Here is a 15,314-nt window from a genome sequence, read left to right as displayed (position 1 = left end):
AAAGAATTTTCAAAGCGAACGGTTGCATTTGCCAGTGTTTCGCGGTAGTTGTAGTATTTTTGGAGAAGAAAAAAATAAACTAAAGAATTGCATAAAAGTGAATAAAATAAAAAAGATTGTTATTGTTGCACAAAGTAAAGATAAATAAAAAAAAACAAATTCAAATTCAAAATAACAAATACAATAACAAACAATTGTTTTGTTTATAATTAGAGAAAATACCAAATAAAATTTTGAAAAAGAAAGTGTTTTGCAATTTGCTACGCAGAAGAAAAGTGAGTAATTTTTAAATAATTTCCAAAATAAAATTTTAAAATTTAAGTAGTAATTAAGATTTATGATCATTTTATTTCAATTTAAAAACTACATAACAAATTTTCAGTTTTTAATTTTGAAATGAAAAAAATATCTAAGAATAGAGTGGAGACGTAGTGTTCACACATTCGTTTTATTCGATGCCTGCCTCCGCCTGTCTGGTTTTGTGATCGTGTGTATTTTTCTTATTATTCTATATGTGAATATCGCATTGCACTTTTTGCTTTTTAGTTTTTCTTGAATTTTTTTCAGAAAATCTTATTTCACACTTTTTGTTCATTAACTAAAAATAAAATCATCTATTTTTACCGGTTTAGTTCGCTTTATTCAACATTTTTTTTAGTTTTGTGTAAAAATGCGTGATTTTCCTTAATTAAAAAAATAAAAAAAAAGTCCAGATCTTTCATGTTCACGAGTGATCGTATGTAGAAGAGAAACACGAAGAAGGTGTTGAGATAAATGATGCACATTTTATTTCTGTCGAAATTTTCTTCACAATTTATTGTTTACAATATATTTTAAAAATTTTGATTTTTTTTTTTTTGTTTATGGCCGAATTTTATAAATACGAGTGTGTAGTAGAATTGAATTAGTCATTGTGTGTGTTTGCACCATAATAACAACAACTACAACATGTTTTCATTTCTATTCTATTTTTATTGTTGTCGTATTTTCTAATTTAATATTCAATTTGAAGAAATAGAAAACAACGAAGAAGGTGTGTGTGGGTTTTGAAAGAATTTCTTTTTAAAATTTTATAGAATTTTTTAGAATGAAAGTGACAATTTTGTTATTTTTATCCAGCATACTTAGCTACGAGGATTGTCCGTTAAGTTTGTAAACATTTCACTTGTTTTGACATTTCCTGTTTTGAGCATTTCTTTAATTAACAAAATGTCACCTAAAATGCAAAACAACGTATCATCAAAAAATTCGAAATTGATTTTATTATTGATAACGATTCACTACATCATATCACATATGTATACACAATTTTAAACTTTTAAACTATCAAAAATAACATATTTAGTTATAACCAAAATTCAACACAACGTACACTATTTTCTTAAACAAAATAACGTATACGATTTGGATAATTAATTAATAATTTGTATTTTTCCTTTTTTTAAGTAGTTTCCTAACATTTTTTAATAAATTTGTTGCAATTGAATTTGTTTGCAGTATTTATAGATATAAAAATATCTATAACTGCCTTTATTTAAAATAAAAAAACCTATTTTTATTTAAATTTTTATTTTTTCATACAAGTTTATATTGATGCTATTTTATGTTTTAGAGTTATTATTCTTTGGTTTTAGAAAACAACAATTCAAAATGATGTAATACATAGCATAAAATGTTCTTTGAAAAAATATTTTTTTTTATAAAATATAATTCTAGTTTCTTTGAATTCAGATTTCAAAATTTTGTTTCAATATCTCAAGTAATTTTGATTTTATATTGTTTTTTGTTTCTCCTATGAAAAGTGATGATACGTTATTTTGCATCTTGGTATCAAATGCTATAGGTGTGGAGGACGTTATTCCGATATGAATAATGGAGTCTTTTTGCATAATCTACAATATATTTTTTGACACTGACAACTTTAATCTCAATGATATGTGCAATATGCAGATCCTCAGTGCCAATTTTAAGATAATCCCGGAAACCATCAATGCCACAAGAAATATTTTTTTTATTAATTCTATTTCACTTTAAAAAATACTGCTTATATTTGGACAATAGAGTGTCCCTTAGAATTAAATTTTTTTAAATGTTGAAGCGGTACCCGCTGAAAACTTCCGTAATGACTTAAAATACCACCAAACAAAATTTTAGCTTCTTCTAAGAAGGGCAACCCGTGCCGACTTTCGATTTAGTTTTGAGGTGCATTTACAATTGGAAAAAATACTCTATTGGACATGCTTTCTTTTCTTCCTTTTTTATATTAAAATTTTTCGGTTTTGGAGGGGGAATTTACCATAGGTCTAAATCAAATTCTATCTTGCGCATTTCGTCTTTTATGTCTTAAATACATGCGCACCCATTGAAGAACGCTATAAATTCAAAAGCATTCATTCGCTTATAGCTGAAATATGCTGGACATTGTATGATAATGAAGTGGAATTGCCTAGAGCTAAAAAAATGTAATGAATACTTCCAATCCAAATTTGCTATCGAAGGTAAAATAATAGAGATATTAGTGATTTTTAGTTAAATTTGAACTATTTTTTTTCATGATCAATTTTTGGGGTAATTTAAAATAAAATTCTTAATAAATGCGAAATTAACCCTAGGCTCTCTTGTTGTGTATTATTTCTGACTTTCTGGTTGAATTTTCCATTTTGGTGTATTCAGGGACTTATAATCAAATTTCAGGTTTTAATTGTGTTTTTTTGCTCTTTTTTAAAAGAATGGACAAAAAAGACCAATGCCTGGAGGATTTAGAGGGTTAACATATTCTACAAAAATGTTCTCCGTAATATTTTACATAAATTTTCTGAACACAGTTTATGCCTAAAATGTACATGATTTCTTATGCCGATTAACAATAAGAATGTGCCAGAGTTGGGAAACTTTAACCCCCCCCCCTCAAATGAAAATCAGATATAAACTTTCAAAACGCCTATACACGTGTCTTTTTTTTTTTGTCTCCTCTATCATAATTTATTGCGGTCATTTTAATTTTGGAAAAAAATTGATTTTGTTGTATAGTGTTATTTGTATTCGTTACGCCAGCTAGTTCTTGGATCACCCTCGTATGTGTATGTACACTAAATAAATTTATAATATTTCTTTATTTAAATGAAATTACCTAATTTTAGTACTAACTAAAAAGTGGGTCAATATTCATAACTAAAACAAATAATGACAAATATGTCAATTATGACACAAAATGTCAAAGATGTGTCATTTATTTAGCAAATTCTTTAAAAAATTAATAACAAAATAACAAATACAAGTGAAGGTCAGTTGTCAAAATCTGTAGTAGTCATCCTGTATAAAACCATGGTACATAAGAAATGAGAACATTCACAGAGATCTAGAAGTACCATTGGTAAAGGATGTGTTCAGAAATGTCCATGAGAAATACGATAATGTTGTGGCAAGCTATTTGCAGTTGTGGTCTTAAGAGTGCTCCGTTTGTAACCTCTACAACTATGACTTCGGATATTTACATCAAAGAATATCTTCAAAAACGTTTGCTACCCTTTATTAGACAACACCATTCTTCAGTAAAGTTTTGGCCCGATTTGGACTCCTGTCACTATTCCAAAGCTGATATGGATTGTTATCGAAACAACAAAGTCGATGTAATACCAAAACATATGAACCCACCCAATTGTCGCCAACTTCGGCCAATTGAAAAATATTGGGCCATTGTCAAAGCTAAATTAACGAAAAATGGAAGAGCTATTATCGACAATAAAAAAAAATTTATCTGCTTGGAATAAATATGCAGCACAGGTGGCCCAAAACATTACGAAATCGCATTTTTCTTTAGATATTAACTCTTTGCGGTTGGGTGGTTAGTTTACTAACCACATTTTCTATAGTCTTTAAATCATAGTTTATTGTCATCTATTGCCATTTTGTTAAACAATTATATTCTTTGAAGTCATGCTGTGGTTAGATAAATATATTAATTTGAAAATATTGTAAAAATCAGTTTTTTTAAAGAGGCTTTCACGCATTCATTAAAAAAAGCACAGAGTGTTTATTGTTCATCAAAACGGGGTCCCTTCAACTCTACTTGATTGTTCGCACGTAGTGAACTACCACGTAAACCAAATGTTTATTGTTCATCGAATTCAGTATTACTTTGATAATACGGTTGTTTGGGCAGAAAATTTAGTCAAAAATATTCGATTTCAAAAAAACATTTTTATCATAGTTATTTTTATTGCCAACGGCCACGGTGGTTAGTAAACTAACCACTTCACTCCACAAAAAACCTTTTTTTTGTTGTTGGCAATCTTGGATGTCACTTTTGATAGCCTTTTTACCTCCTCAGCACTGCGAAATAGGAACAAGGTCCTCAAGGCACTAGCCGGCAGCACTTGGGGTATGGACAAAGAAACCTTGCTAGCAACCTAGAAGACGATTGGCCGGTCAGTGGTTAACTATGCTGCTCCAGTGTGGTCGCCTTCGTTAAGTGATACTCAGTGGAGAAATATTCAAAGCTGTCGAAATGCAGCCTTAAGGACCGTCACAGGCTGCCTCCAAATTACCTCCGAACACCACCTTCACGAGGAAACTAAGGTTCTACCGGTCAGGGAACATAGCGTCATGCTGACGCAACAGTTCCTTCTGGGATGTCACCGGAGGGGTCATCCAAACTTCGACATCACACAGTTGGAGTCTCCCACTAGGCATGTCAGACAGGACCTTAGAAAATACGAGGAGAGCATACAGAGGTATGTGCAGGATCCATTTGATCGCAACTCGTATTTGACAGATTTGAACGATATTCATAGAGACGCAATCAATTCCGCGGTAGCAGGATACCGTATGAATGTCGTACTTGGAGGTCGCCCAGCACCGATAGCAGACGCCGAAAAAATTCGACAGCGTAAAACAATAGTCGTTCTGGAACAACTAAGATCAGGATGGAGCCTTTCTGGTTCCGCATAGACCGTGCCGTCCTCAACTTATGCCCAGCATATGGTCAGGGTCCCCATGATACCCTTCACATTTTCAACTGTCCAGCCAGCACTACTTCACTACGTCCAGTAGATTTATGGACCCACCCAGCAGAAATAGCACAATTCCTTGTACTTGATCTTGCAGAACCCCCAGATTAAATATTGTAAAATTGTTGAAGCTGCAACAACAACAAAAAACCTTAGAATAATGAGATGGTTTTTCATGTTTTGATTAATTTTTTCTTACTTTTTATAATAAAAAAGTAAAAATGCAATTGTTTTGATTTTAAACTTATACACAAAAAAAAGTATGTAGTTGTCTGGTGTTATTAACTTTTTAATGGAATATCCCATATTCTCCTCCTACTCGAGTCGATGGACATTTGTTTATTTATTTTTGTAAACGTACTTTTCAAAATATTTTGTTTACATAATTAACTCGCCAAGAATTTTGAAAACCATTCAATATTTAGGTTAACAAAACTTTTGTTTATGAACAATATTTTAAACAAATATGTATGTACAATTAACAAACAAATAACGTATAAATATTAGGCACATGTAATGCAAATGTGCCATTTTATTGCACACGATTTAAATTTTTAAAATAAACGCTTACTATATTATAGTAAATTAGGGAGACCTCAAAAAAAAATAATGAAATTTGCCAGCTGAAAAGAATATTCAGATACTAATATACATATGTACTAACAATGAAAATTGAATTCAAAAACGAAAGGATTTGAAAATGAAAAATTTGTATTGTTTTCGTGTTGTAAAATAGGCTTCGTCTTATTGAAACTGGCTGATAAAATTGTATGTACCTTTAAAAGATATATAATACCTTTAAAAGGTATTATATTGTTTCCCCGGAATAATTGTAAGTAAATAAATTTTGTTAATCCCACATAAAAGGGGCCTCCCAAATAGACAATATTCATAAACGGATATTAATATAATTTATATTATACTTATAATTAAAATAAATTAATAAATGTGTAAAAGTTATTTAAAAATTATAATTTTTTAATGCGACTATTTATTTACAAAAGAATGCCAAAAAATGTTTCTCTTGATTTTCCGTATTTTTAATGACAAAAATAATGATAATGATGAGAACGATGGTGATGGTGATGCTAATGACGATGTCTTTCTTTATATTTTTAGACAAAATACCCACAAATATGTCAGATGCAAATAATGAAACAGCGGCGGTAACGCAGCAACAACAATCTCCCCCACACAATGGTAAAGAACGTTCCAAATCCACAGAGGAGAAGGAGATACCACGTGAACCAGCACTGGTGTGCAAAGACATTAATGTAAGTGATGACAAAGAGCAATAAAGTATGATGAGAGAAGTGAATGTTCCCAAATATAATTAAATTGTTTTTAAAAATAGTAGAACATTTACCCTAAAATAATTATACTCGTATGAATTTGGTTAATACCCAATAAAGCAAACGATATAATCTAGTTGGTTTAAACATAGTATTTGCGGACTAAAGTGTACCTTTTCATATAGTATCGTTTTTCCAGGCTTTTCGCTATCATAATTTTCACTAAAAACTATAGTAAAATCTGCATGACACAGATTTTATTCTAAATGCTATTTAATACCAACAATTTTATGTTGTAACCCAGCAGTTCTAGACTGTGCTGAACTAGTGATTTGACCTATCATTTATGGTGACAACTAGTTACATAAATAACTAGCTACGTGACTAGTTATCTACCTAACTGGTAACTTGATCAGCTACATAACTAGTTATTTTAACATGTACGGTTGCTAATTAACCTCAAATTGTCAGTTTAAAAGTCATCTCATGGACAGTCTAATGACCCATGGCTTGTAAACAAACTTTACTTCGACAACTCCTCAATAATTGCATCTTTCTACAGTGCATTACAAAATAAACATTTAAAGTGACTACACTATAGGTTACTAAGAGACACTAAATATACAATTAACTTCTCGCTAGGTTATATAGGATGCCGGTATATTTAAGCAAAAAGAAAATAAACTGTATCAGAATTATATCAACACAATTTATATAAAACCAGTTTGTACGAATTACTCACAAATAAGTGCAGTACGAAATAAATGTTTAAAGTGACTACACTCTAGATTACTTAGAGACACTTACATGACAATTGGCTTCACGCTAGACTACCTGGGATGTATGAAGTAACCAATTGACTTCTCTCTGCTCTACCAGTTTGTACGAATTACTCACAAATAAGTTAATTACGAAATAAATGTTTAAAGTGACTACATTGTAGATTACTTAGAGACACTTACGTGACAATTTTCATTACGCTTGACCATCTAGGATGTGTGAAGTACAAAGAGCACATTTGTGAAAAAATAAGTAGATTGGAGTCAGACATTAGTGACAATTACTGTCTATTAGGGATACAATGACTACTTGCTTAACTGTATATTTCGCTAAAATAATCCTGAAAGAATAGAAACATAGCATAAATAAATATTTCATTACAAATCATATTGTTACGTTTTAACATTTTTAAAACGTTTGTTTATTTCCTTAAAATAAACCAGATACTTTTGATTGCATATAACAGCAGTTTAGCAGTTTAAAATTTGTAACAACTCTTTATTTATTCAAATGTACAACAACAGAATTAAATAGTCACTCAGTGTTTTTATAAACGTTTAAAATTTGGAGAAATACAGACACACTTTATAATGGTACAAAACAGTTGATGTTAACTCTAACCGCGCTTATAATAAACTCAGCCACGATTACAACCTCTGCCACTATTTATACACATGCCATCTTTCGTGAACCTTCTGCAATGATCTTAACGGACAACTACTATATTCGAATTCTAGAGCTTTCAATATTAAAGTTCGCAGCTTAAACATTCAGTGTTGCCATACTCGCAAACAATGCTGTCAACATTGTTGATAAGTAGAAGCTTCTACTGAAGGAAATGTTTATAAACATGATGAATGTTGGTGGCAGTTGCTACAGACCTTTAAATTCAAATCGTAACAATATTTTCCATCTTATTCAGATTACATGTACTTTGGGATGAGTGAGATAGTATCAAAATAAATATTTTTACACATAAATTGTATGTCTTGAGTTACAAAATATTTATTTTGATAGATAGACCACTCGCATCCCACTAAGAAACCAAAAAGCTCTTAAAAGAATGGACCTAAGCATTCATTTTGGAAAAAAGTTCGATTGTCAAAAAAAATCAAAAATTGTATATCTTGTATTACAAAACATTTAATTTGCTATATATCCCACTCGCATCCCACTAAGCAACCAAATAGGCCATTTTAAAAAAAAAGTTAGATTTTGCAAAAAAAAATCAAAAATTGCATATTTTGAGTTACAAAACATTTATTTTGATAGATATCTCACTCGCATCCCACTAAGCGACTAAATAGTTCTTCAAGGAAAATATTTGAGCTTTATGTTGAGCAAAAAAAAAATTAAAAAGAGGGCCTATTCGAAAAAAAAGTCAACAAAAAAACAAAAATTGCATGTTTTGAGTTATAAAACATTTTTTTTAATAGATATCGAACTCGCATCCCTGTAAGCGACCAAATAGGTCCTCAAGGAAAATATCTAAGCTTTATTTAAAAAAAAGGCCCATTTTGAAAAAAAGTTTTTGATATCGGAAAAAAAATATTAATTTTTTTTTTAAATATTTTTTTTCGAAAGATTGAAGAAATAGCTATCTAAACTATTTGGGAGACATTTTGCTAAGAACAATGGTAATAAGTTCATGGATGAGAAAAATCACATGTTTGGCCAAAATGTCAAATTTTGACCCCCTCTAACTCAGAGACTTCTTGACCGATCTTGTTCAAAAATTGTGTCTGAATTACTATCCAATGGGTCTAACCTTGGTGCAAATTTCATCCCGATCGGAAGACATCGATTTTAAAAGTAGGTTCACTTGACGTGAAATCCCCCAAAAAAAATTTTTGTTGGGGCTCAAGCATAATTTGAAAGCATATAGGGTAGAGTATTTTTGAGATTTTTTCAGATTTTTCGGAAGAAGTTTTTGCCAAAAATCGGGTTTGTCGGCCTTTTTTGAGTTTTATTCATAACTTTGTCAAGACCTACGATTTTCATTACTTTTGAGGACACAGTTTAAAAGAAAAATGTCCATGCTTTATTTTTTTGTGCAAACATTTTTAATTTTTGTAATGAATTGGCTCATTACAATTTTTCGAAATTTTGAAAATTTTTATGGAAATGAAAAAAACTAACAATGCAGTTTGAAAGATCAATTAATTCAGTTTTATTTTAAAATGTACCAAAAATTTTTAAGAGATTTGTGCTCGTTAAAATGATTTTCGGAAGTGGGCTTTGTATGGGAGCTATTACTAATTATGGACCTATCGTTATACAATTTGGTGACATGACTTTTGTATATACATAAGGAGTGAGATCGAAAAATTCTTAACATACATATATGTTTATAAAAAAGAAACCACTAAACTTACAGCTTTAATTTTTTTTTTATTTGATTGAAATTATTATTACAATTTACAAAAAAAATTATTTTTATAGTTTTAATCACTAGTGATGAAATTTTGAACCTTTTTCGGAAACCCTTCCATTAACGTTTTTATAGTGCTTTCTGTCACTTTGCTCGAACATGTAGTCCATCTCCGTTTAAAATCTACCACACTTTTGGACACCTTTTTTGTACTCTTCAATTCTCTTTTAACAAGAGCCCAATATCTCTCCACTGGCCTTAGCTCCGGGCAGTTTGGAGGATTTGCCTCTCTTGGTACAAATACCACATTATTGTTCTTGTACCACTCAAGGGCTTGTTTGCCATAGTGACAGGATGCCAAGTCAGGCCAAAAATAAGTGGACACATTATGAAGTCTTATGAATGGAAGCAGCCTTTTTTGTAAACATTCCTTGATGTAAATTTCGGTATTTATAGAGCCCGTTGTAACAAATGAGTGGCTTCTTTTGCCGCAACTGCATATTGCTTGCCATACCAAGAACTTTCTGGGAAATTTTGTCTGCTTTTGGGTCCTAAACTTTTCTTCAACATTCCCTCGAGCATCAGCAACATAAAATTTTTGACCTGGAAGTTGCGAAAAATCTGCCAGAACATACGTTTCGTCATCCATTATGCAGCAAGAATATTTTTTTATAAAACTTGACTTCAATTTCCGTGCTCTGTTTTTGGCCTCTAAATTTTTAGTAGCGTTCCTGTCAGGAACTTTTTGAGCCTTGTATGTTTTTAAACCTGCATTAGCTTTAACTTTTCGTACCAAATAGTCCGAGCACTGAGCTAACCGGGCTGCTTTCCTACCGGATGTGTTGGGAGCTCTTTTGAAAATGCGTTCTATTTTTTTGGCTTTAGAAACATCATGTGGACCATTCCTTCTACCTGAACCAGGTTTTCTATCAACTGACAAGTTCTCCCGGTACTGTTTAATAACATTGGAAACAGTTTGACGGCAGACCTTTGTATGCTTGGCCAACTTTTTGTAAGACCAAGTTGGGTTTTGTTGAAAATATTTAATAATTTCAGTACGCACTTTTTTCTGGTCACTCATTTTAATCAGATTAACAAAAAAATTAATATAATTGACATTACACATAATAACTGACATGTTTTTCAAAGGTAACTTGATCAAAAAAAAATTCAAATAATACTTGGGTTAAAAAATGTAATGAAAAACGTGTGTTAAGAATTTTTCGATCTCACTCCTTATATAAGATATTTGATTGAATTTTATTTGAATACGAATATTTTTAAGAGATTTATGCTAGTTAAAGGGATTTTCGGAAGTGGACCTTATATGGGAGCTATGACTAATTATGGACCGATCGTCACAAGATATGGTATGCGCAAGTTTAGCTTATATAAAACTTATCTGTGCTCAATTTGGTTTAGATATCTTTATAACTAAGATATTTATGAGAGTTTATCAATTTTTAGATAGGGCAATCGTATGGAGGCTAGCAGAAATAATGGACCGATTCCATCCAAATTCAATATGCTTCGTCCAATTGGCAATAGAAAAGCTTGTACCAAATTTATTTAATTGCAACATGTAGTTTGATTACACTATGGTGTTGTAGGGTATAAATTTTATACCCTACAACACCATATTGTAATCAAAATGATTTTTATACTATAAAAATCAAGAAATGCTAAGGAAAATGCATCAATTTAGGCCAAATCCAGCCAACACTAATTTTGTACTGGAAAATCCTACAGTTTAAGCTATAAAGCATATCAAAGTTATTAGAGAAAATATTGCAATGTAAAATTATTCATCAATTAGTTTTTCGTGAGCAACATGGAACCATTGGAGAGATAAGAAAATCTTTTAAAAATAAAAACTTTTTTAGACTACTCCTGAGTTAAATCTGTTAATCTGCTCAATACTAAAATAAAACAATTAATTCAAATTTTACATTGTACCCATTAAATACCTATTACCTAATTATTTTTTTTCAGATTAAGACTGAATTGGAATGCCTGGTTAAATTGTTAGATGGTAAAATATATAAAGAGGAAGAAGTATCCATCGAAGAAATGCATCAGTATTTAATCGAAGACGAAGGCTCCTGGGCATTGGGCGATAACTTTTTGGTGTTTGTACAAAGAGTTTTACGAGAACAATCGTTTTCTCCCGATACCCGGATACACTTAATACGTACATTGGCTTTTGCCGCCCTTAAAGACGATGTCATTATTATCTTGCATCAAGATCGTCGCGATCACACTTTAATGAATTATGGTTTCGATATTGAAAAGCAAACGCCAGAGGAACAACAAGCCTGGGCCATGTTTGTAAGTACTTATAAATTAATGAAATTACATTGAAAACACTTATTGAAATTCTACATTTAATAGATGTGCAATCTTTTTGAAAATGTCAGTCCCTCGGAATGGCTTTTATATATTTCCGAATGGGATTATAATGGCCAGACCTTGTCGAATATACGTGTCACTACCAGAGTTGCTGTCCATTGTATTCTGTCCAGTTGTCCGGTATTGAAAAATATTGGTTCCATGATTTTGTATAATGTTGCCATTAAAGAAGTCAAGACTGTGGTAAGTATTGGATTTTCTTATTTGAGTGATTGACTGGTACATATGTATATTTTATGTTATTGATTTTATTTAAATTACCAGGTCTTTGATGATGTTGCTGTTGAACTGACAATGGCCATTTTACAATTCTTCCAAAGCAACCCCAATGAAGATCAAATTTTCCGTTGTTGCAAGGCATTGGCTAGATTTTTGGAGGTAAGTTTTTCTATACAGACTTATTTTGTGTCAATTTAATGATGTGAGTCCGTTAGGAATGTTATTAAGAAGAAATAATGACAGAGTTAAAAGTTAAAGGTATTTGAATTTAAAGAAATAAAAAAAATACAATTTTTCGTTAGTTTTTTGGGAAAAAGTTTTTTCTCTTTATACATATGTTATCTAATTTGAAAATTAAAAAAAATTCATGGAATACTTATTTGGAAAATATGATAAAAAATACCTTTTATTGAGTTTTTGCGAAAATTCAAATATAAAAACAAGTATTGAAATTTGTTATCAGAAACCCGCAATTCCCAAAAAAGTATTGAAAAATCAAAAAAAAAAAAAAAAATATTTTTTCCATACCAGGGTCGTGGTTATAGGAACCCTTTACAAAATAATTAAGAACATATTGGGCCTTCTAAACTGGATAACTATATTTTGATATCGATTTGAAAATTTTTGTACTAAAGTTGAATTTTACATACAAAATAGGAATTTTTTTGATGGACCTGAGTCCCTCGGTATCAAAATATTTTTATTTTTGTCACTTAGAATATTTGATGTAAAGTCAGCTTTTTAAAAAGTGTAAATTTCTTACACATCTTCTTAGAAGTTTTTTAGATAACTTACAAAAGAAAAAAGTACGTATTTCCCAAAAAAAAAAACAAGCGAACATTGTTGTTTTTATCTCACTCATTAATTTGAAACATTTTTTTTTTATTTGACAAATACATTTGTTGTTATTCCAATAAAGGAATTGAGAAAATCGGGAAATATTTAGACCCGTTGTCATCAAAAAACTGCAGGAGGCTGTGTAAAAATGTTTAAAATTTAATATTCAAATGCGAATATCTCCTAAGCTGTATGCTCGATGAGCAGAGTCTATATGTGTAATTTGAAGTTGAAATACAAACGAAGAAATAGGATCGTTTTAAAAATTTAACATACCCGAGATATCCTACTGTCCTACACCAGGGGACCCCTGGCCGTGCCCCTGGTATGCTCAGATTTATTTACGTCTTTGTTTCTATACCACTATGCAGAGGTTCGAATTAATTAACTCAATTTGAGCTTAATTCCCTAAAATCCTAATTCGAAATTAAAATAAGTCAGCCATTCATTCCATAAATTCATTCCCATCATCGAATTGTTTAGCTTCATTCAAAGAGTTCTACTTAAATATAATTCATTCATCATAATGGAATTAATCCATAACAGAATTCATTCAACCTTTGAAAGAAACAAATTCAATAGATTTGAAGTACAAAGGAATTAAGCCTATGTATTAATTAATAATGAATTCATTAACATAATGCTTAAGAGATAGAGTTTATATTGATTTCGATAATGGAATTCAGAATTAATTCTTTCGGACCTTTGTTTACAACATACACCATAGGAAATTACATTATCGTTCAAAAATGTTCAAGTAATGTTAAACTTGCTATCAAATTTAGCGCGATAATGATGGGTCCATAATTTACGATAGCACTGCCCCTGGAAATCAAATCCATTAAAATTTTTTGGAAATATCAAATTAAACTTTAAAATATTTTGGTTGATTTGATTTGGTTATTTGCAATACCAAATATTTTTGTTCAAAAATTAATATTGTTACGAATTTGCAATAGCGATTTGAATTTAACGGTCTGTAACGTCTGCCTGCAACATGCATCATGTTTATAAACATGTCCATCAGTAGAAGCTTCCACTTATAAACAATGATGATAGCATGCGGATGATTAGCATTGTTTTTATGAATGGCAACACTTATGTGCTGTTTTTCTATAGCGAACGAGTACTTTGAGTGGAAATTTAACATGTGTTTTGTTATTGTAACAAAAACAAAATACGTGTAAAACGTCCACTCAAAACGCTCATTCGCTATAGAAAAACAGCACATTAATGTTTGAAGCTGATAACATTAACATCGAAAGCTCTAGAATTCGAATGTATGAGTTTTGACGGTTAAGAACAATAGTGGATGAGTCTAATTTGAAGCATGGATTACCAGTGTATGCATTACCAGTGTATACTTCTACATTACAAAGTGTGTGTAATTCTGCGAAATTATCAGTGTGTATAAAAAACTGAGTTTTTATTTAAAATGTTGTTGTTATACATTTTAAATAAATACAGAGTTGTTACAAATTTTAATCTGATTTTATTTCCAATCATAAGTATTATTTAAAGGAAATAAACCACGTTTTTAAAAGGTAAAAACGTAACAATATTTACTTCAAATGACACCTAACTTTTAATAACAACCTTTTTCTTTTCAACCAAATTAAAAAAATGCTCGAAAATATTCCCACTTTTAATTTTATACCACATATGATTAGGTTTAATATCCAGTACATTACATATAAGCCTATTAGGCAACATTTTTGACGGATGAGAAGTTTTTATTGCAATAAAAATGCCGTAAATGTAGTAATGCCTAATATTTATAATTAAAACAAAGTGTTTATATACGTCCATTATATGTATATAACACCCCCGTAATATTTTTTTTTGTTTAATTTAGATCATTGTAAACAAATATATATATTTTTTTTGTATTAATGATTTATTTTCCTTTGTATCTTTAAGGTCTCACCCGATGTTGCTGCCATTATACAGATGATTGGACCACATCCAAAACAATTTGCCGGTAAAAGTGAACGTATTGATGATTTAATTAATATTATTAGTCGTAAAGTACCCGCTTAATAAGAAATATGTTAACAACAAAACCAGCAAGAAATCTCAATTAAAATGTTAAATTTTTTAATATTTAATAAATATAATTTTTATAAGTTTTATGATTTATCACAAACATTATGCACAACTAATTTTTTATATACATACATATATATATATAAAAAATACATTATAATAAATTTTAACAAGAAAATAAATATTATTAAAAAATTATAAAAACAATTGTTTAAAAAAGAAATTAAGAAAAAATATGTTGCTAAAGAAAAATTTAATTGTGAGGGACTTAAGAAAATAGTTTAATTTTATTTAATTCTTAAAAATATAAATGATCATTAAAGTAGTTTAAAACAAATCTAAAAGTATGCT

The 15,314-nt window shown here is 30.2% G+C and overlaps 1 protein-coding gene across 1 annotated transcript; it reads left to right on the top strand.

Annotated features, from left to right (window-relative positions):
- On the top strand, window positions 1-15,170 carry LOC135961944 (uncharacterized). The gene is made up of 6 exons (XM_065513599.1): window positions 1-275; window positions 6,129-6,283; window positions 11,445-11,780; window positions 11,844-12,044; window positions 12,126-12,239; window positions 14,838-15,170. The coding sequence occupies exons 2-6, from the start codon at window positions 6,146-6,148 to the stop codon at window positions 14,955-14,957; spliced, it is 909 nt and encodes a 302-aa protein (XP_065369671.1). The 5' UTR covers window positions 1-275; window positions 6,129-6,145; the 3' UTR covers window positions 14,958-15,170.
- The last annotated feature ends 144 nt before the right edge of the window (window positions 15,171-15,314 follow it).

This window comes from Calliphora vicina, chromosome 1 (genome assembly GCF_958450345.1).
Source record: "Calliphora vicina chromosome 1, idCalVici1.1, whole genome shotgun sequence".
Classification (NCBI taxonomy): domain Eukaryota; kingdom Metazoa; phylum Arthropoda; class Insecta; order Diptera; family Calliphoridae; genus Calliphora; species Calliphora vicina.
This window is presented reverse-complemented; position numbering and strand designations above follow the sequence as displayed.

Coding starts and splice junctions, on each gene's coding strand:
- LOC135961944 (XM_065513599.1), top strand. CDS start 6,146: ATGTCAGATGCAAATAATGAAACAGCGGCGGTAACGCAGCAACAACAA. Junction 6,284..11,444: donor TGGTGTGCAAAGACATTAAT/GTAAGTGATGAC, acceptor ATTTTTTTTCAG/ATTAAGACTGAATTGGAATG. Junction 11,781..11,843: donor AACAAGCCTGGGCCATGTTT/GTAAGTACTTAT, acceptor TACATTTAATAG/ATGTGCAATCTTTTTGAAAA.